Here is a 16,184-nt window from a genome sequence, read left to right on the forward strand (position 1 = left end):
CGCCCGGAGTCCACGTCACGCGTCCTCGCTCGTGCCGGCTCCTCCGACACGTGCGACGACGGCGAACAGGGCAGGGCGCGGCAATGGCGAGGGCGAAAACGGGGAAGATTGGTTTGGGGAGGGGCTCGGGTTTATAGGGCGGCAATGTCGGTTTGGGAGGGAGGAACCGACATTGGGCGGTCAAGCCAGCGAGCTGGCTCTCCGACTAGCGGCCAAAACGACGACAGGGAGGATGACGCTGGCGGGGGGAAAAAGAAGAAAAGAAAGAGGGAAAGGAGACTTGACTCTTGCCACTTTGGGAAAAGAAGGAAGGAGGGAGAGGGCGACGAGGCAGTGGGAGGAGGAGCTCTGCCTCCAACCCTTGGAAGCATGCGCGGTGGTGGCGGGGCCGGGTCGTGACGACGGTGATGACGGCGGGGGCGGTTTGGAAGGGCGCGGCTACAGGGCGGCAGGCGCGGGCTCAGGCGCGGCAGGGCACGCGCGCTGGCTCACGGGCAGGGCGCGGCGCGGGCGGCGCAGCGCGGCAGGGTGAGGGGCCGGACGGCGCAGGCACGGGCAGCAGGCGGCTGACGAGCGGCGACCGCGCGGGCGCGCGCGCGAGGTAACGGCGCGCGGGGAGTTTGCCGGGGATGGAGCGGGGAGGGAGAGCGGGAGAACGAGAGAGAGAGGGAGAGATCGGCTCGGCATCAGCTCACGCGCGTGCGCACGCGCACGCGGTGCACGGGCAGAGCGAGGGGAGTGCTGAGGGAGAGAGAGAGAGAGATGGGCCGAGAGGAAATCGGCCCATCGAACCTGAGAGAGGAAAAATAGACTTTTGTAGAGGAATTTGATTTGGGAAGGATTTGGATTCGGGATTTGAATTTGACGATAGATCGGGGATTCGAGATCAGGGATTGGCACATAGACTGACAACAAGCAAAGAAACAAATTTCGCAATTAGGGTTTTTAGAATTTAAATTTTCCCGCTAGGCGCCACGACGGAACGGGCGCTACACAGTGATTGTGTTGCGAGGTGGATTTGGACACAACGACTTACCAAGCCACCGTCAAAAACATCTTCAATTTTTATAATAGTAGAGATTAGCACCAGACAATGTGATGATTCATTGAATAGAACATGAAAAAAAAATACAAGACTATTGCCTTAAGACAGTAGCCAAGAAAAAGGAAAAAACCACCATCATCACGCGCCAACAACACCTACACACAACCCAGTAGAAAGCTAGCGTTGGACCGACTGCCACTAGGCCAATAGGATAGCAACATCGGGACTGCCCAAAAACCAAAACTAACAACCGGGCACCAAGCTCAACCCTATTTACACCTTTGGGATTAAGGGGGGAGAGGGTGAGAGAGAAGAATGGATCCCTTCTCCCCCCTACAGCCCGCCAACATAGCCAACTTGCATAAGCTAGGCCGCCACTGTAAGAGGATAACATGCATTTAGAGAGAGCTTACTCCAATTACCAGAGAAAGTTTTTGGAAAGGGGCCTCCTAGACGTCTCCAGGGAGATCAACGACGATGAGCACCGCCGCCGTCGTCCGTTGAGGTCTTAGGGAGAACTACAACAAGGTTTTCACCCGCCAGCTATAACAGAAAAAAGGGATGGCTCGACAACGTCCTCAAGAAGGAAGATGATACTCGAAGTGCCGTCGTTGTCGTCCGGTACAGTCGGGCTAGGTTTTCACCCACTGCCTGCCCCCTATCGATCCACAGTTATCGCTTCATTACTCCACCACCGGCCATCCTTTGTGAGCACGTGGACACCACCGCATCGACGTCCCCGCCGGCCAGCCTCCGCGGGTCTTGTGGGCTTATATATAATCGCCTAACATTTCTCTGCATGCATTCGGCCCAACATGTAGGAACTAGGAAATAAGACGAGGTTCAACCGAACTAGGTCACTGCCATTGCGGGTCGTGCCAAAATATTCTGGAAGCTTCTAGAAGCTAGAACCATCTGGTCTAGGATTTTACTGGGAGATATAGCTGGGCTCCAATCACATGGTAAGCCCAATTTAACTTGGAAAAAGTACACGCAAGGCCCTCAAGATACAAAGCCGTCTCTCAACCACAAAACCGGATATCCGGCATCCCTCAACTTATAAAACTGGTCCCTCGGCAGTTTTAACCCCGGTTTTGTCCCACGTGGCGACTGACTCAGCGTGGGACCCACGTGGGCCCCACGTATCAGTATGAAATGTCATCTCTGTTTCCCCTCTTTTCTCGTCTCTCTCTTCTATCTCAGGTGACGGTGGTCGCGACTCCGGCGGTGAAGGGCGGTGGCCGGCCCGGAGCTCGGCGGGGCGAGGCAAGAGAGACTGCGCGAGCTCAAGACGTGGTTCTCCGGACCACTCCACGCGGAGTCGGCGCCGGGCTGCGGGCGGAGCGCGGCGGGCGAGAGCGGCGATGGGCGGGCGGCGGGCAAGCTCCAGGTCGCTCCGTGCGAGTCACGTCACCGGGGGCGCGGCGACTGGTGGGTGTGGGCGGCCGCCCTCCTCCGACTTTGCCCCCTACTCCTCGCACATCACCTCCTGCCGGAGGCAGGCAGGCGCGGACTGGGCGGCGATGACGACGACTCGCCCTCCTCATCTCCCCGTCTCCCGCCGGCCTCCTCTCCCACTTCTCCCGCCGGTGCGGTCGGCCGGCTCTCCCCCCACTCCCGTGCTGCATCCAAATCGAATTGAGATTTGAGATAGTGGGAGAGCGCCATTTGAGTTGAGATGGATGCCGTCGGCGGCGGGAAGGTGAAGAAGGCGACAGGCGGGAGGAAGGCCGGCGGGCGAGGAAGAAGGCGGTGACGCGCTCCGTCAAGGCCGGGCTCCAATTCCCCGTCGGCCGTATCGGGCGCTACCTCAAGAAAAGCCGGCCGGTCGATCTCCTCTCCGCCGCTCCTTCCCCATCGGCCGCGCCGACCCTCTTCCCCACCGCGTCGGTCACGCCGCCGACCCTCTTTCCCACCGCGTCGGTGACGCCGCCGACCCTCTTTCCCACACACGCACCTCAAGATATTCCTCTCTACCCATCCTCAGCAGACATGGCGAGAAAGGAGGGGGAAGGGCTGGATCTGGTAGCGATGGAAGAAGAGCTGGATCTGTATTCTTGGGAACCCGTGGTGACGCTTGCCATATCTTTGCTGGACAGAGCCATATCCTACTTGGGTGAGGACACTAGCTGGGCGGAGGGGCGGAACAAGAACAGATTTGGTGGTTTCAGCAGTCAAATGTTTTATTATCTCCAACCTGCCAGAGGAAGGTTTCAAGACTTCCGTCTGCGTCTGATTAATTGGCCAAAGTCGTACTGTTGTGGCTATGAGGAAATCTGGAAGTTCAGGATTGCGGTTGAGCTATTGGAGGATTTGATCGAGGAGATCGAACACCGCCGGCTGGAGGAAGATGGTCGCATTCCTGCCTTGTTCATGAATGCTAAGGCAAAGATCGCCTTCAAGTTTGCGACAAATGATTATTTCAGGGAGGAGTGGGACAGGCTGTTCCAGGAGTTCACAACCTTCAGGCTAGAGGACTTGATCACGGATATCGAACACCTTAGACTGGAAGAGAGTGGAAAAAAGATCTCCAACAAGAAGTTTGCGAGATCTCCTGATCAGTATAAACAACAGGCTAGGCTATTTTTCCTGCTAGAGAGAGGTGTATCACGTTTACGCGACCAATTACCAGCGGTGGTCGAACATGTGGTTAGCCAAGATAGGGAGCTGGTTGACCTTGAGAAGGAGGAGTTGCATGCAGAGCTGGTTGGCCGAGATAGGGAGAAGAAGCAGATAGTGCAGTGGTTGGTCGAGCAACCAGCTGAAAACTCTGAGATAATTTTTCCTTTCAAAAAAAAAACTCTGAGATAATCAGCGCAGATCATATCAGGCTCTCTGCAATTCTGGGTGTGGCCGGCATGGGAAAAACTAGGCTTGCCAAGCTAGCTTGCCAAGACCCCGTTGTGTCAACCACTTTCGATTTTGTTGTGCGGGTGCAAGTGCCTTATGATTTCACCCGGGAGCCGCCGTCGCCGGCCGCACCACCCTTTGGCCGCGCGCGCCGCCGCCTGTGCGAGAGCAGAGAGCGAGAGGAAGGAGAGAAATAGAGAAAGAGAGACTGTGATGACGTGGTCTCCATAACATGTGGGGCCCACGTGGGTCCTACGCTGAGTCAGCCGCTACATGGGACAAAACCGGGGTCAAAACCGCCGAGGGGACTATTGTGACCGGTTTTGTAAGTTGGGGGACGCGGATGTCCAGTTTGCGGTTGAGGGAGGATTTTGTATTTGGCTAACAAGTTGAGGGACCTTGTGTGTACTTTTTCCATTTAACTTCGTCCTATGGAAGACCCAGCTTAACCTTCTGTCCACTGACGGCAACCATCAGGGCTGAACAGCCCAAACTCTGTTGATGTAGGCCCAAGTAGGCCTAACCTGGAAACTCTCCTGTAAATGTGTACACAACTACTACCGTATATTCAGATGATCAGATCCTATATTCTCCCTGTTTCTGGCTCAATATAGAGTCGACGATCGTGTCATCAGTTTTAAATAATCGTCAATACCGGTCTAATTTATAAGATAAGCTCAGTTAATGAAGTACTCCAGTTTTTCCATAAGCCATAACCCTAAACATTTCGTTTGGTACTCCCTCCTACCCAGCCCACCTGTCCTCTCTCCTCTGTGAATGTCTCATTGCAGATTTGCAGCCTCATCATCAGCACAGCAGGCGCAGAAATCAAGCGTGTAGCGAGCGCAGGCCACATCCAGGAGTATCTTTCAGTCCGGATCTCGAGGCACTGTCACAATGGTAAAACCGTAAAACACGCAGTGGAAATTTGGGAGTAAACAGACTACTGTAGGAGCACTAAACCTAGGCACATTGCTAATCTGCTGTTTTTGTCAGTGTGCGTCACTGTCTCGACATGGTAACATGGTCTGAAAGGGAAATGCACTGTTTCTGATTGAAGGCTTTGCCTGGAGCCCATGGGGCACACACGATGACACGAAGTCACGAACACGCCGGTGATCGTGGACCCAACAAACGTCGCGTGCCGCCAAGTTTGGTTCGGCCGGCCGGCCGGCCGGCAAGTCTCTCGACCCGGTGGCAATTTCTTTGATGCTAAATCTCCCATTTGGAGCGTAATGAGTTGACAAATGGCGTCATCTCCCGGCAGTTTTGGGTAACCGGAGACTCTCACCGCACATGCCGACGACGTTCGTGAGACCCACTCCCTCCCTGTTCAGTTCAGGGTACATTTCCTACAATGATGGTGCTCGACTGTATCGCTGGAGGGACAGGCCGGGGACCAACGGAAAGTGCGTAAATAATGTGTGGCAAATAGTAGGCAGTGTGCTTCAACAGACACAACCTCCTACATTTTTTCTACTAGTATCCTCGATCAAATTTACATATTCTCTTCGTGTTTTTTGCTGTGTCATGTGCCTTTGGTCCAACCAAGGAGTAGTACTAGAATCCATAGCTGGCTTTATAACGGTGTTACGCCATGCTGATGCCAAGGTACAACTTGTGCTGTTTTATTTGATTCTTGCCCTTTGCGTTGCATGGAGGACCAAAAACGATTCCATGGGAAGGAGAACTGGAGAAGGGGAAGATACAGTAAACAAAAGCAGGTGTCGGCAGACCAGCACACTGCTATATAGTACTCCAGTGCAAATAGTTTTTTTTAAATCCCGTGTTTCATTCTGGATCATGGGGGTGGATCCGGCACCGCGTGACGGCAACTGCCGCAATAGCTGGACAGCCGGCGCAACCGGTGCCTGCGACCGGCACGTCACCGCGCGCACATTGCCCTGTCTCCCCACTTTGACCGCCTACCGACGATTTCGCCGGCGAGAGAGTGATCACGATTTGGCTGCAGGGGCGTCCCCGTCTGCCCCCCTATTCATTTTTCTGATTTCTGTGGTTGCTGCCAATTGAACTCCGGTAGGTTACAAACGAAGCCACCTAACAAAGCGTCATCTTCTAGTAACTGAATTTTTCTGTGACCGAGTCGAAGTCGAAATCGATGTGCAATGATTTAACAGACGAGAGCACACCGGTGCTTAGATTTCCATATTGTTTAGTCAACTAACAGCCGGTAGGATTCGAGTAATTTCAACTAACTGCATGTTTGAGAATTTCCATTAGAGAGTTTTGTTACCATTACATCGAAGTCCTGTTTAGAAAGTAAAATTAATGAACCAGAGATTGTGTTCCAAACAGGTCTCGATGAATTTGGTTACAAAGAATACAGGCTGCAATTTAAGTAGTCTAATTTTAACTCTTAAACTATGCTCGAAGTCTATTTATTATGATGAAAAGTAAAAGATAAACTATTTTTTATATCTTTGGGTTAAACGCATATATGTATTAGGTTTCACCTATTTTACATTCTGCCACTTTTTTTTTGCTAATTGCTATATAATCCCACTAGTTTAGCATGAAGATGATATAATGCCATTCTGTTGTGTTAGATGACACCAACACCATTAATTTATTGTGAATTGACTTTGTTAGGCACTATGAATTATAAACGCACATTGCTACTACCTTCGTCCTAGAATACTTGATTCTTTAGAATTCAAATTTTATCCCAAAATACTTGTCATTATGGAGTACTAGTTGTCCCATTAATCACTTTCTATTCAAAAGTTTTCCCATTTTACCCTCAATAACCATTCCACTTCCTATCATATATTATTTATTAAGGGATATTATATTTTTTTATTAAACCTTAATATATACTAAACAATCTAGAATGACGACTATTGTGGGACGAAGGGAGTAAAAAATATGCTCCTACCTCAGTTTGAGATGAGGGGTATTTATGTCGTAATAGAATGCCACGGAACTTTCAACAATTTTTACTTTTCCTAATTTCAAAATTTAAAGATACATTCTCCAATCCAAGGACACCGTGACAGTTAGCTGGTTTTCGGTGGTAAATTGACAATTACAACATGCCCTAATAGCAAATATACAATTGTTTCTACAATTATTACATATAAAAATGTTGAGTCATATTTTTGTCACGGAACTACTTTTACGTCACATGTCTGATACGTTTTACAAATGTAAAAAAAAAAAACAATGGCCAATGGTTACTACAGAGAACCGAGCTACTAGCAGTTTTTCTCCCGGTGAGACAGGAAGTAAAAGAAAAAAAAAACGACCCACTGCCAAATGGTTGTATCAAAGCATCAACAATTCACCCCCCGCATGTGCTGGTAGTATGACGGCGTATAAAACAGCACATGGAAACAGATGAACCACAATCATATGGTAAAAAACAAAAACGGAAGCTCACCTTCCCACCGCCACGTCCCGGCTCCCCATGCGACCGCGCCTATGGACGGGCGCCCTGCCCACGCCACTGCCCCCACCGTCGCACGACGGCCGCGTCGGTCGCCACGTCTCCATCTCCCTCCACACCACCTGGTTTCCTCTTCAGTTTCCTCCTCATTATTCCTCCTCTTCCCCCCTCGCCGCTTACAACATCCATCCCCAAACCCGCATTCAAAACAAGCAACCCTCCTCCCGAATCGAACAAGGAAACAGATATCGCCTCTAAAACCCCCATCGTCTCGTCTCGTCTCGTTCCCCTCTCCATCTTCCGCGGCTTTCCGCGCGATCCACCGATCCGGTTTCCCCGCGCCGTGCCCGGAGTCGGCGCTCCATTCCCGCGCCGGGTTTTGGGGTGGTGTGTTGATGCGGCGGGATTCGAGCCCTGGCCTGTGAGTTGGGCGTCGGCTCGGCGGCTGCGGGGTCGGCGCGGGCGCGGACGCGGCGGATGTCTGCTATGAGGCGGCGGCCGGTGCTGCCGACTCACCAGGACGACATGGAGAAGGTGGGCGGGAAGCCGCCGCAGTCGCGCCTCTGCTTCCTCGCCACGCTCTGCGCCATGTTCTGGGTCCTCATCTTCTACTTCCACTTCTTCGTCATCGCCAACGAGCCTGGCTCCGCGGGGGCGGACACCGCCGCCGGCGCCGCGGCGAGCATTGCCCGCGCAGAACTTCCGCTCCCCGAACCCGAGCGCGTCTCCGATCCCGCGGTTCCCCTCCCTCCGCCTGCCCTCGTCTCGGAGCCGCCACCTACCACCGCTACTGTCGCCAAAGTGGAAGATGAGGAGAAGCCCACGGCCGTCGCCCACCAGGAGGCGGCGCCCAGGGATTACGCGTTCCAGCGAGCGCTCAAGACCGCGGAGAACAAGAGCGACCCGTGCGGCGGCCGGTACATCTACGTGCACGAGCTGCCGCCGCGGTTCAACGACGACATGCTCCGGGAGTGCGAGAGGCTCAGCCTCTGGACCAATATGTGCAAGTTCATGAGCAACGAAGGGCTTGGTCCGCCGTTGGGCAACGAGGAAGGGGTGTTCTCCAACACCGGCTGGTACGCGACGAACCAGTTTATGGTGGATGTCATCTTCAGGAACCGGATGAAGCAGTACGAGTGCCTGACCAAGGACTCGTCCATCGCTGCCGCGGTGTTTGTGCCGTTCTACGCCGGGTTTGATGTGGCGAGGTATCTTTGGGGGCACAACATTTCGACGAGGGATGCCGCGTCGCTGGATTTGATAGATTGGCTGAGGAAGAGGCCTGAATGGAATGTGATGGGCGGGCGTGACCATTTCTTAGTTGGCGGCAGGATTGCGTGGGATTTCAGGCGCTTGACGGACGAAGAGTCGGATTGGGGCAACAAGCTGCTTTTCATGCCGGCTGCGAAGAATATGTCGATGTTGGTGGTGGAGTCAAGCCCATGGAATGCCAATGATTTTGCGATACCATATCCTACTTACTTCCACCCTGCCAAGGATGCTGATGTTTTGCTTTGGCAGGATAGAATGAGGAGCCTGGAACGACCATGGTTGTTCTCGTTTGCTGGGGCTCCTCGTCCTGATGATCCCAAGTCTATCAGAAGTCAGCTTATTGATCAATGCAGGACATCAAGTGTCTGTAAATTGCTGGAGTGTGATCTTGGGGAGAGCAAGTGCCATTCCCCTAGCGCAATCATGAATATGTTCCAGAACTCTTTGTTCTGCTTGCAGCCCCAAGGTGATTCGTATACGAGAAGATCTGCCTTCGACTCGATGCTGGCTGGTTGCATTCCTGTTTTCTTTCATCCTGGTTCAGCGTATGTCCAATATACGTGGCATCTTCCGAAGAACTATACACGGTACTCTGTCTTCATCCCTGAAGATGGCGTCCGTAAGGGAAATGTCAGCATTGAGGACAGGCTTAAAAGTATCCATCCAGATATGGTCAAGAAGATGAGGGAAGAGGTCATTAGTCTCATCCCAAGGGTGATATATGCTGATCCAAGGTCAAAGCTGGAGACCCTGAAGGATGCATTCGATGTTTCTGTAGAGGCAATAATTAACAAGGTGACACAGTTGAGAAGAGATATCATCGAAGATCATGAAGATAAAGATTTTGTTGAAGAGAATAGCTGGAAGTATGATCTGTTGGAAGAAGGGCAGAGGACAATTGGGCCTCATGAATGGGACCCGTTCTTCTCTAAGCCCAAGGACAAGGGTGGAGATTCTACTAATCCATCTACTAATGCTGCCAAGAACTCCTGGAAAAACGAACAAAGAGGTCAGAACTAAAATACAGGTAGTTAGATATGTGATCGAGGAAAGGAACTAGATATCCTCTCTAGAGAAGCTCCTTGCAAATACCTTGCCCATATGTCAAAGATCCTCCAACGCAGTAGCTCTGATGATCATGTATGTTCTTGATGATCTAGCCCCTACAGGTGTAAGTGGTGGTAGAAAAGATGCTTGGGGAAAAAAATGCACGGCCTTCGAGTTGCCCTTATAAATACCATTTCACACTCTATTTTTGTTTTGCTTTGCTCAATAATCCTTTGTAAGTCCTTACGGGATTTATAGGTATATCAATTTTGCTGTTGTTTCTGTTTTGTTTGCTTTGATCTGTATGTGTATGGTTTAGAATTTGTGTATACTACCTTTTTATACTCACAATTAGTAAGCAATCAAAGAGATTTTTGTAGATATGACTTTTTTCAAGCAAGATATAACTTTTGTGATCGCACATCATGCTTCAGAAGGATGCATCCTTGCAGATTTGAGATAGCTCTACTCTATTGTAACCTAATGGCAACAGGACATTTATTTCTGTTTGTTCAGTTGTGTAGGGCTGGGCCGCTCCAGTTAAATGATTGTGGAAGCCTAAAGTTGTCCTATTCCAATAGCTTTAACAGGCTATATAGTTGACTATACATAAATAACAAACTCCATTGTTAGTTACCTCCAACTGAACTTGCTTGCCAATGATGAGCTAAATAAGGTAGATGCTATTGTCTATCAAACAGTGATAGTTTTTGAATGGTCTTATTATTGATTATTACTACTCCCTCTTTTCCATATTGTAAGGTGTTTTTTAGTTGTTACGGAACAGAGGGAGTAATTGCTTCTAAGCTTTATCTAGCACTGATAAGATCGAGGGTTCTTCCATCATTTGTCAATGACTTCCTCAGTTCCTGTTCATGGCTATGTGCCAATGTATCCTGCCAGATAGATTGTTTGTATCTTGCAAGAAACTCAGATCTGGCCATGTGGGATCAACTTTTGGTCTAATATCTGTTACTTCATATTCAGATTTATCTGGTTGGGAATTTAGAGATTATTGGTGTCATCATGGAAGTGTAGTAGTGAATTGATTTAACAAAAAAAATATTTATTCTGTTAGTCCATTTATGGCAGCGTTGGAATGAGGATGTGCTTACCTCTTCTCTATGCTTGTGGTATAGGTTGATGAACACATCAGGGCTCTCTGAAGAATGAAGTAGAAGAAATTACAGTTCTAATTCAGGTATATTCTCGCAACCCTGCTAGCTTTGAAATGCAATACATATTAGCTATCTATATTAGCAAGGCATGTAGTGGTGCAACTGAAATTTTCTTTTAGGAATTGACTTCTGACAATATATGATTAGCAAACTAATAATTTTATCACTATAGTTGTAGTTTTCTGAAATTTACTCATGATTATATTATAGAATCTGGAGAGTTTGTCTGGTTCTTGATGTGTCGGTCCATCTGACTATTTCTCTCCTTTGTGGTCCTTTCTGATATAAATGAGACTATGGGAACATTATCACGTAGTACCAATTAGTAACTGGTACGGTTCAGAGTGACATTTACTTTTGTTTTCTGCACTATGGCTGTCTTAAGTTGCCCTCTTATTGAAGCTCATGGTATCTATCACAAGAATCTACATTCATAGTACAACCATCCATAATAATTGCTGCAATCTAGTATAGGTATAAAAATCTGGTGTTCATCTCTTTTGAGAAGAAATTAGGATATTATTGTTGACTAACAGCCGGTCATTAGTTCATCAAAGCTCGCAAGTCAGAAAGGCAAGGCCACGTTCATCGCTTGTAAGCCAAAAGCAATCATGTCCTGCACGTTCCCACGTTGCTGATGAACTTGGCATGAAAAAGCACGGCATTGTTCCGACCTTTGGGGCTCGGATTTGGGGCCCTGCAAGTAAGAGATGGTGTTATATCCAAGCATGGGATCCAATCGGTGGTGTTATATCCAAGCGTACAGAGGGTTATTATATTGGACGGCGATGCTTTTTAGTCGAATCTCTTGTTTTAATCATTTGCTTGTTGCTTTCCAAGTTTTGTTCCTACTACGAGTTTATGCTTAAAGCATTCATCCTCAAAAGCTGATCTTCTTGTATGGAGTAGCTGTGTATATAAGCTAATATTAAACTAGACTAACTTTACCATAATTGTCGGGCTAGAGAGTAAATACATGCCTTGCATATGAAAAATAGTCGCAACAACTGTAGTTTGCATCTGTTTAACCTTATTATGCTGTTGTAATCCGTATCTGCACAAATCAACCGTTTTCAGAGCACTTGCTACTATAGTTGCTTCCTGGTTGTCAGATGTCGACTTCGTTTGAAGCCCGTATCGCGCTTACAAGTGGAGAAGGAAACAAGGAGCCCAATTCCCATCGGGGCTCGGGAGCCTTGACCTCGTTTCCGCCTCTCAAAGTTCGGCCTACCAAAGAACTGGATATATCATCTGCCGATTTTTGGCCAATACGAGCCCAATAGGATTGTCTGAGGCCGAGTTTAGTTCCAAATTTTTTCTTCAAACTTCTAATTTTTCCATCACATCAAAACTTTCCTACACACACAAACTTTTAACTTTTCCGTCACATCGTTCTAATTTCAACCAAACCTTCAATTTTGGCATGAACTAAACACACCCTGATTCATGAGCTATTCTTCCTAAGTTCAGTAGAAAATTCCTCGATATATCTTTTGAGTCTAAAATTCGTCCCTAAATCGAAATATCAGGTATAGCACATCCTTTAACTTATGATACCGTGTTAACTTTGGTTTCTCAGTAGTATAGTGGTTGGTTTTGGTTGATGTGGTGAGCGGGACTCACGTTTGCCCCACATGTTAGCTGTCCTCTACCTCTCCCACACGCACCGGGAATGGCATGTCGCCAGCACCGTCGTCAGGACGTGGCCACGGTTGGGTCATTGGAAGTCCACCGCCCAGAAGTTGGCAACGTCGGGGCAACTGCATTGTCTCTCTCTTGCTCGCATCACGCATTCCCTGCTGCGTCCCGTACCCAAGCCAAGCTCCGATCCATCACAATCACCAGCCGCAGCTACAACCACAGTGAAACGCGGATCGAAAGTTGTGACCGAGTAGGGGGCAGGAGGTGTCACTTCATTTGCCTTCCAATTCGGTCGTCCCATGCATCAATTGCCCCCGTGCACGTGCCGCCCCCTTTGTCGTCTCCGCCCCCACAAGCAACCTGTATAGCCACACGCGAAAATTTCCCCCCTCTTGGGTATTGTGGTTGCTATAGTTGTTGCGGTGAGTGGGAGGAGGAATTGGAGGGATCAGGGATGAATATAAAGAATGGCAGGGGTTCGGAGATGAGGGAAGCGATGGCGGGTGCGGGTGCGGGTACGGCGCCGCTGGCAAGGCAGGGGTTGATATAGTCGTTAATGTTCGACAAGTTCTAGAGTACACTGGGAGGGATGGGAGACAGGCTAAGGAAGGATTTTGGGTCCATGAACATGGACGAGCTGCTGTGGAGTATCTGGACGGTGGAGGAGAGCCAAGCAATGGCATCGGTGTTGGGGATGGGGAGAAGGATGGGAGGGCGCGCGACAAGGATGACGAACGGGGCGAGACGGGAAGAAGACGACTCGCTGAGGAAGACAATGCTACTTGCCGTGGAAGTTTGCTCCTCCACGCCGTTGACCGTGCCCTGTGGCCCCTTCCTATCAGTCGGCATGGGTTGGGGGACGGAATGGCTGAGCTAGCTTCTCCCCGCCGTCCACTGTCCTCCTCGCTACATGTCGTCGGCGCTCGTCGTCGATTGTCGTCCTCCTCATTGCTCGCCGCCTGCTGCCCCTCCACACTGTCCGCAGCTAGCCACCACCCTGGTGAGATGGGAACGGAGGGGAGGGAGAGAGATAAAGGTCACTGACATGTGGGGCCACATGTGTTCCACGCTAACTCAGCGTTGTTGACCCTGGTCAACTAGTCACGTCATACAAAACTAGCTGCTATATTGTCCTGAGACCTAGTAATCCAGTTTTGTAAGTTGAGGGGTAAGTTATACCTGGTATTACGGTGCAGGGATGAATATCAAACTCGGTGATAAATTGAGGACCAAAAGTGAACTTATTCCTTCTTCCTCTCCTGGAGAACTAGGCCTCGTTTTGCCCCCCACGCGAGAATCCGGCAGCAATAACAGTACGGCCTGCCCTGTGAGCTCTGCACCTCTCCTGCTGCACCAAAATTGGGCCCTGTTACCCACCGTGATTGTATCGCTATTATATTCAATTTTGCTATATATTTGTCGATAAATTTTCTTCCAAAAATTTAACAGATGTAATTACAGTACAATTTTAGTGTAATTACACTGTAACTTACATGTAACTTGTATGTAATTTTCAAAAATCTCTCCGTAACATGGTATTTCGGTAAAATGAAGGTTGTGGGAACAAATCCTTTCACATAGGTGTGTGCTGTGATTTTTTTCTTCCTCACCAAAACAAATCTTGTAATAGACTAGCAAAAGTGCCCGTGCGTTGCAACGGGAATTGTAAAGACCAAAAAATTGAGGAAAAGTTGAGAAATATTTACATTATGTAATTCATTGAAATACAAATTTCGGTATTTTTTAAGTAGGTAGGTGTATAATTAAATTAGTTTACAAGTAAAGTAAGTGCGAGAAATAAAATGATATGGTTAAAATTAATTTTATTAAATTCTCCATGATTAATTATGCTATTTGGAATTTTATTGGAATTTGCATAGCTTAATTGCTAATTTTCATAATACTAACATCCTTGCAATATTTATTTGAATATAAATCTTCCACTCTCTTGTTGGGCCATTTTCAGCCCATTTTATTATACAGCCCGCAGCCAAGCCGGCCGCTTTCCTCCCTTCTCCTCTCCTCCGACTCAACCGCACACTTGTCTGGCCCAAAAATAAGTCTAATTTACTCCCCCTACTTTATCTCTCACTGTCGCGTGGGCCCTAACCGAAAGTCGAAGTTAAATTTTTTTGTTGGACCGGTCGACCTGCTGCGGCCCATGAAGCGCACGCGGCCCAATAGTGATTCTGCCCGACGCGGGACCGAGCCGTTCGTTTAGATGGACGGCTCAGATCGGCTCCTAATCCATTAAAACCCCGGACCGAACCCTTATCCCTAACCCTACCTTTTTCCCCTTCCTCCTCCCACCGTAGGCCACTCTCTCCCCACCGGCGACTGCGCACCTCCCCCACCTCCGCCATCTTCCCCGCGCCCCTTCCCCACCGCCACCTCGCCGTGCCCCTCCCCCACCGCCACCTCGCCGCGCCCTTCCCCCACCGCCACCTTCCCGCGCCCCTCCTTCACCTCCGCCATCTTCCCGCGCTCCTCCCCCACCACCACCTCTCCACGCCCATCCCTGCCGCCGCCTTCCCGCGCCCGTCCCCCACCGCCGCCGCCTTCCCGCGCCCATCCCCCACAGGCGTCGACTCCGCGTCCCTCCCCCACCGGCACTGCCTCCGCGCCCCTCCCTCACCAGCGTTGCCTCTCCACGCCCCTCCCCACCAGCGGCGCCACTCCTCCTCATCGGGGTGACGCCGGCGCTCCTGCTCCTCGCCAGATCCGGCGACTTCTCGGCGCAGCGGCGGGTCGGCGGCTCCCTGGCGGCGCAGCGGCGGCTCAGTGGATCCCGGCGCAATGGCGGGTCGGCGGAGGAGGAGGTCCGTCGAGGAGAAGCGGCGGCCTCCCGCTCTCCCCTCCATCTCCTCTCATTATCTATTGATTCCGATTTGTATTTGTATTTGAATTTGGATTGAGATTTTGTTTTTGTTTGGAGTTGGATTTGTGATGAGGCCAACCGGACCTCGCCTCCGCCGGATCCGGCGGCGGCGGTGGCGGGAGGGGCGGCGGCCCGAACGGCCAGATCGGGCAGCTTGGAGGCGGCTGCAGCCCGGACGCGGCGGCGGCGGGAGGAGCGGCGGCCCGGATGGCGTGGGGACAGCCGGCCGGACCTCGCCTCCGCCGGATCCGACGGCGGCGGGGGCAGGAGGGGCGGCGGCCCGGATGGGGCAGAGGCGGGAGAGGCAGCCGCCCGGACGGCGTGGGGGCGACGGCGGCCCAGCGTCCCTGCATCGACGGCGGCGACGGCGGCACCCTCCCCTTCCGGCGTTGGCGTTTTTGTGCTTGTGATGTTCCTGTGTTGTTGTTGTTGATGAAATATGATCTTGTGATGGTCTTCTTGTAGTAGTGTTTTCTCTTGGAATTTGTGATGATTTCCGATCTGTATTTGGATTGAGATTGAGATTTTGTTTTTGGGTTTGATTGGATGCGGGATTTGGAGAGGAGGAGCGCGTGAGGTTAGAGAGGAGAGGGACGAAAAACTGGTGTGACGACCAGAAAAATACAAATATTTATACTAGTTATAGATCTAACGATTCAAAATTACGTGAAACTTACATACAAGTTACACTATAGTTACATGCAAGTTACAGTGTAATTACACTACAATTGTAATATAATTACATCCGTCAAATTTTTAGAAGAAAATTCGTCGACAAATGTATAGATGGTCCCATTGATTTCCTTTACATCCTAAAATTGTAAAAAAGTATAAACATTGTTTACATCAATTCGTAGCCCCTGAACA

At 50.1% G+C, this 16,184-nt stretch overlaps 1 protein-coding gene and 1 long non-coding RNA gene across 2 annotated transcripts; both read left to right on the forward strand.

Annotated features, from left to right (window-relative positions):
- The first annotated feature begins 7,437 nt into the window (after nucleotides 1-7,437).
- On the forward strand, nucleotides 7,438-10,018 carry LOC4331598 (xyloglucan galactosyltransferase KATAMARI1 homolog). Its single transcript, NM_001417193.1, has one exon. The coding sequence runs from the start codon at nucleotides 7,779-7,781 to the stop codon at nucleotides 9,591-9,593; it is 1,815 nt and encodes a 604-aa protein (NP_001404122.1). The 5' UTR covers nucleotides 7,438-7,778; the 3' UTR covers nucleotides 9,594-10,018.
- A 118-nt stretch (nucleotides 10,019-10,136) lies between these two features.
- On the forward strand, nucleotides 10,137-11,801 carry LOC136355775 (uncharacterized). The gene is made up of 3 exons (XR_010740144.1): nucleotides 10,137-10,296; nucleotides 10,760-10,821; nucleotides 11,346-11,801. It is a non-coding gene; the product is annotated as an uncharacterized lncRNA (long non-coding RNA).
- The last annotated feature ends 4,383 nt before the right edge of the window (nucleotides 11,802-16,184 follow it).

The sequence above is a fragment of the Oryza sativa genome, chromosome 3 (genome assembly GCF_034140825.1).
Source record: "Oryza sativa Japonica Group chromosome 3, ASM3414082v1".
Classification (NCBI taxonomy): Eukaryota; Viridiplantae; Streptophyta; class Magnoliopsida; order Poales; family Poaceae; genus Oryza; species Oryza sativa.

Bases quoted from the DNA above. Each gene is read 5' to 3' on its own strand.
- LOC4331598 (NM_001417193.1), top strand. From the start codon at position 7,779: ATGTCTGCTATGAGGCGGCGGCCGGTGCTGCCGACTCACCAGGACGAC.